Source organism: Nicotiana tomentosiformis, chromosome 10 (assembly GCF_000390325.3).
Source record: "Nicotiana tomentosiformis chromosome 10, ASM39032v3, whole genome shotgun sequence".
Taxonomy (NCBI): domain Eukaryota; kingdom Viridiplantae; phylum Streptophyta; class Magnoliopsida; order Solanales; family Solanaceae; genus Nicotiana; species Nicotiana tomentosiformis.
In genome coordinates this window covers 7,675,108-7,681,691 of record NC_090821.1, presented here as the reverse complement: position 1 = coordinate 7,681,691, position 6,584 = coordinate 7,675,108, and the positions used below count along the sequence as shown (strand labels likewise).

General features: G+C 38.1%; 1 protein-coding gene across 1 annotated transcript; it reads left to right on the top strand.

Moving 5' to 3' along the window:
* Nucleotides 1–5,979: 5,979 nt before the first annotated feature.
* On the top strand, nucleotides 5,980–6,584 carry LOC104107116 (uncharacterized). Its single transcript, XM_009615839.4, has one exon. The coding sequence runs from the start codon at nucleotides 6,273–6,275 to the stop codon at nucleotides 6,462–6,464; it is 192 nt and encodes a 63-aa protein (XP_009614134.1). The 5' UTR covers nucleotides 5,980–6,272; the 3' UTR covers nucleotides 6,465–6,584.

Sequence of the window (6,584 nt, the reverse complement as noted above, 5' to 3'; positions counted from 1 at the left end):
TTTGTGTGGAATTTTTGTCATTTGCCTCTCTGTGGTTATTGATTTTGAGCGGGGTGGCTCGAGATATATATTATGGACCAGCGTTTGGATGGGGTCACGCACTGCAGCGGAGTAATGTTAAGGTATGAACCTTGTGTTAGGATCGGGTGATGGTTCTATGGTGTGTGATCAATTTTCAGTATTTCGTTGTGGCGGTACTTGTTAATCTGGCAGAGCAATTCTCTCATTTGAGCCATTTTTTCCATGATTGAGTACATTTGAATTGTTGCGTATTAGTGCACGAATGACACGGGTTGTGGCTCTAAGTTATATTGGTGCGAAATGTCTGTAGAATAGTTGTGTTTAGTAATATAAGGTCATTGGACCTAGAATGGGTATTATCAGGTTTGATTACGGTATGTTCGGAAGGATCATATTGAAAGTCGACTTAGAAAACGATTATGGTTCTGGTTGAGGAGAGAGAGCTCCGTCACTTGTTGATCTGGTAAGTGGACATGAAATTTCGCGTGTTTCTTTTATTATCAACAGTGTACGAAGGTTTTGGGATGAGGTTTGGTTCGATATGGGTTTAATACTAGTATTTGGTTGGTTTTAGAGTAGTCACTGTGGTCAGGAATGGTGCTACGAGCATGCGAGTTGTGTAATATGTTAAGTGATTATGTCTGTGGTTATGGTTATGGCTTGATACAACTTGTTCAAACTCATACAGTATGTAAATGTAAGATTTGTGTCTTGAAAGAAATTCTAAAGATTGGAAATTAAATTCCAAGGTTTATGGGCTAAAGTTAAATCAATGATTTCAGTTGTATTATGTTGTCAAGCTTATATGGAATAGGGTGACGTGGGTTCACCCCCGGGTACGTGTGTGGTGAGATGAAACAGTGATTTGATGGATTGTCTTGGCACATTCGAGGACGAACGTATGTTTAAGTTGGGGAGAATGTAATGACCCGGCCGGTCGTTTTGAGTAATACAATCCCGGTTCCCCATTTTCTGCTCAAATTATACTTTACAGTTGTTGTGTGACTTGTCGGGGTAATTGTTCGGGTCCGGTGAGGTTTTGGAATGAATTGGAATACTTAGTTTCAAGGTTTAAAGCTTAAGTTAAAATAGTGACCGAATGTCGACTTATGTGTAAACGGTCCCGGAATGGAGTTTTGATGATTCCAATAGCTTCGTATGGTGATTTTGGACTCAAGAGCATGTCCAAAAATTTTTTTGGAGGTCCGTAGTGGAATTTAGCTTGAAATACCGAAAGTTGAATGTTTGGAAGTTTGACCGGGGGGGTGACTTTTGATATCAGGGTCGGAATCTGATTCTGGAAATTAGAATAGGTCCGTAATGTGAAATGTGACTTGTGTGCAAAATTTGAAGTCATTCCGGATTGATTTGATATGTTTTGGCACAAGACGTAGAATTTGAAAGTTCAAAGTTCATAGATTTTGATTTGAGGTGCGATTTATCGTTTTGATGTTGGTTTATACGATTTGAGGCCTTGAGTAGGTCCGTGTTATGTTATGGAACTTGTTGGTATGTTCGGACGGGGTCTCGAGGGGCTCGGGTGAGTTTCGGATGGTTAACGGATCAAATTCGAACTTAGAAGAAATCTGGAAAATTTCTGTCTTCTGGTGTGATCGCACCTGGGAGGAATTGGCCGCAGGTGCGGTGCCGCAGATGTGGCCATATTTACGCAGAAGCGGAGCTTGGCTAGCCTGGGCAGGGCACAGCTGCGAAGGCGTTAACCGCATCTGCGAGCCCGCAGGTGCGAGCGAGGCTCCGCAGATGTGGAGTTGAGGGAGAGGCAAGTCCGTAGGTGCGAATCTTTTAGCGCAGAAGCGCGACCGCAGATGCGGTCCTTGGCATCGCAGAAGCGATTATGGCTTGCCAAGCTGTTCTCGCAGAAGCAAGATTTTTCCCGCAGAAGCGATGCGACCCCTTGTCCGCAGATGCGGAAATCGCTGGGACAGAACCTTAAATTCGAAGGTTCGACATTTTCACCCATTTTCGGATTTTGGAGAGGGTTGGGCGATTTTGGAGAGGAAATTTTCCACACAACTTGGGATAAGTGTTCTTAACTCCCTTGTGATTATATTCCATGAATTAATCATCATTTTTGGTATAAGATTATTGAATCTTCAAAAGAAATAGAAGGAAATTTCTATGATATCACAAAACGAATTTTTCAAGTTTGAATACCGATTTGGAGTCGGATTTGAGTGAAATTAGTATGGTTGAACTTGTAATTGGATGGGTTGTCGTATTTTGTGAGTTTCGTCGGATTTCGAGACGTGGGCCCCACGGGTAATTTTTGGGGGCGTAATTTCGGATTTTGTGGAAAACATTAGCATTTTGATATGGAATTAATTCCTATAAATTGTGTGGATTGAATCAAATTAATTGTGGTAGATTCGAGCCGTTCGGGAATTGATACGCGCATAATGGGATTTCTGGAGCATTGTTTAGCTTGCTCGACATTGGATTCGGCTTGTTCGAGGTAAGTAACTCTTCTAATCTTAGAGTTGAGAGTATGAACACTGAATATATGTATTTCGTGAATTGTTGGGAGGTGACGCACATTCTAGGTGACGGGCATGTGGGCGTGCACTATAAAAATTGTGACATAATTATTTCTGTGGAACTTTATAGTTAAATGACCTTGGCATTTTCCATGCGGTTTTATGAGTTAAAGAAATTGAGTTGTAAAGCATATTAAAAATCATGTTGAGGCTATGCGCCAGTATTATTGGGACTCACATAGGTCATATTGCTGTGAATTATTTGTTTTAAATTAAAAATTCATACTCAGTCATATTTATTTCATTGCATATCATATCTCAGTCTCTGTTGTTATTTATTGATACAATATATCATCATTTTTGGGCTATTTTCATGACATTGTGAGCCCGAGAGACTGAAGAGATTGATGACTGAGTGAGGCCGAGGGCCTGATTGTGAGGATTATTATGTGGATCGGGGCTGCCCGCCTGCAGCATGCTTTATATACTTTATGATTATAGTACGTGAGTTGTCCGTGCAGATTATAGCGCTTGGGCTGAAAGAGCCTCTCCGGAATCTGTACACACCCCCAGTGAGCGCAGGTACCTACTGAGTGTGAGTGCTGAGTGCCGGGTGTTGAGTGCCGAGTGCTGAGTGACTGGGAGGCATGAGTGATTATGAGGTATGCCCAAGTGGCATGAGTGATTGTAAGGTATGCCCGAGTGGCATGAGTGACTGTGAGGTATGCTCGAGTGGCATGAGTGACTGTGAGGTATGCCCGAGAGGCATGAGTGACTGTGATGTTTGCCCGAGGGGCTGTATATGAGTGATGTTCTGTCCGAGGGGGCTATTTATGATTTTATCACTGAGTTGCATCGCATTGGCATGCACACATGACATATAGGCATAGAGATGTATTTTTCTCATGTTGTACAATATCACACCATTCTTGATTTCTCATACATTTTGATAGATGGGCATAGTGATGCATTTGTTTTACACGGGTTATCCGGAAGGAAAATAAAACATGTTATTTATTATTGAAAAGATTTTGGGGTTTTCAAACTATGTATATTTTTGGCAACTTCGGCAAACGATTTGGGTTTTCACTAATGTATTTGAAAGGAAGAACTATTATTTTTTTTTTGAAATCATGATTTGGCTGAGCATTTTATCTCTGAGTTACTTCTGATATTATTTGCTTTATATTGTTATGGACTGTTGTGAACTATTGGTTGTGGACCCGACCTTGGTGGAAGCTCACCTCTACTTTCAAACTACGGCTAGGTTTGTTACTTACTCAGTACATGGGGTCGATTGTACTGATACTACACATCTGCACATTGTGTACAGATGTTGGCTATTGTTGTTGTTGTGCTCGATGGTTGCGGGACTTGAAGATGTACCTGCATTTCTGTTGTAGCTGCCTCTTGGATCGTGACATGAAACCAACCTTATTCTTCACTGAGAGGGCTCTAAGTACACCTCTCCTCCAAGATTTGTCTCCTATGCCGTCAAAAGCTACATGCACCAACACTGAGCCGACACTCTCCGATGGATGCATGTACAGTGGACTGGTGGTGCCTAAAGCATCCTTGTCTGCAGTACTTTCCTTATCTCCAGCCATCGCTCAAATTGTGAATCTCAGAACAAATGATCGAACCGTGAATAAAAAATAAAGGCAGAGTAAGAGAGGCAACATAAAAAAATACACGATACTGAGAGAATTACAGACTGAATTGCTACAAGTCATTGTTTTAAGACGGGTTTGCAATAGAACACAACTTTGAACAAAAAATCAATATTGAATTACAATCTCAAAGAAAACCTAAATCTGAAATCGAAAAGTTTTGAGAACGAAAATGAAGTAAACGATCGTGAGCTACCTCAATGGGTGAAGCCTACGCTCTGATACCGTGACAGAATTGGTAATTAGCGGAAGAAATTGACTTAAAACTCAGCTGCCATGGCTGAGATTCATGGAGCTCGGAGAGAATGAAGAACCTTTGAGAAGAGAGGATTTTAACTGAATTGAGAAAAATGATCTTCATTCACTGGGAAGGAAAAAGAATGATAGTGTTCCTATTTATACTGATTGTTATATAGTTGTCACTAACTAAGTTCTATCTAACTGCCACTAACTAACTACTAACAACTTAACCGACTGAATGCAGTAATAACCATTCCTAACAAATGTGGCTACAAATACGATACAATACAATCCTATACAATCCTAATCTCAATATTTTTCTTATATACCCTACCAAACGACCACTTAAAATATTGGCTCATATCACCCCATTTGGCTATTTTGTTTCTCTTGTTTCTATGCTTGTAATGTTCATTTGCTTGAATATCTGTGTTGGCCTTTTTCAGCATTTGTGGCTCACTTCTCATTGTAAGGAGCTCTAATTTGACTAATTTTGCCTTGCATTTTATAATATTTGGACAATTGAAACACGTGAACTGACTTTCTGTTGGTGAGTTTTAGTAGAAACTAAGCCTATTTCCCATCGAAATGGGAAACAAAGCCAGTTGCAAGTTTGAAAAACTATAAAGTTCCGTCAATATCTTATTGCCCCGCAGCCAAAATTTACCTAAAATCCATAACCACCCAAACAAATAAAGGGCGGGTTTCACATCAGTTTAGCAGGAATCAGAAACTTTATATTTCAAATAACATTTTGAATTTTTTTTTCCTTTTAGCATCTTATAAAACATATACTATCTCCTAATCTATACAGTTTATCGCCTTTTGTTTTGGATGTTTTAAAATGTTTGATATGAGCTTAGTTTTAATAATATTTAGATTAAATTATTATTTTGAACAAATTTACTCTAAACACAATATTGTGCATACACTCCACATATTTTCATATTATAAACTTAACCTTGCAAGTTGCAAGGATAACCCTACTGATCTGATTCATTTGTAAATACTGTGCATCTCTTAAAAAGAGTAAGATATATAGAAAAAAAAAAAGAGGGGGCTTAGCAGAATTAGAGCATTGCAATTAAAGCACTATTACAGTCTATTATTCAAATGTCCATTCAACTATTTGAAATTATTTAGTAATGTTATATTATTTTTTCTTTGCAACAGAAAAATTATTTAACTATTTTTATAGCACTCGGTCACTCAACTAAATTTCTCAAATTTTCGGTGGGCAAATACCTATCTTACCCTTTAGAATGCAGTTATTGGACTATAACTTCAATTTGTATCAGTTCTCTTTTCTTAAACAAAATTTACTTTCTCCCATCACAAATCAATTAAGAATACATATCATTTAAACTTAATTCCATGATAAAAGTTTATATACAAGACATATTTCTCGTATTTCTTGGTTTGGTACATATTGATTAGCATGGGGTAATTTTCTTTTTCTTTTTTTTTTCCCTTATTTTTTACCCATGATACCCATATTTTTTCTCGGTTATTTGTTGGCTCTTTTAAGGACTGGAAGAAAAAGTCAAAAAGGGGACCAATTCTTTAGGAGGGTGCTCCAGTCAATATGGATTCATAGTCTCACACGCAAGCAACAAAACTTCAATAAATACGAGATTTTTCAGCACAAAAGCCATAAATAGAAAGCAGTCATAAGTTTGCATTCATATTTTCCCAGTTTCACTAACTGTGACTTACAATATTCAGTCTGCTAATACAACCCCATCAACATATTTCATTCTTGGATTCTACTTAAAGAAGAAAAAAGAAATCCTCATTTTCGTTTTTTACAAAAATTTTGTGAACAAGAAAAGTGGAAGAAGAATATATGGGGATTCAGTTAGAGAATTTGGTGGAGTCGATAAAGTCTAAGGTAAGAAAGTTGAAGAAATCAAAGAAGCCATATATCAAGATGGACAAAAGCTCAAGTGTCAAAGTTGAGATTCGTAGCAAGAAAGCTCGTAAACTTATTGAGAAAACACTCCAAGCTGCTGATCATCCCGGCAAGCGTAGCCTTTAATTTTCTTTATACTATACTTTCATTCTTCAACTTGTGTATAATGAAATAGTTAGAGGTGAATTTAAGGTATTGAGCTTACTTTTCTTATTCAAAACAATAAGTTTAGACTTAACATTTTCT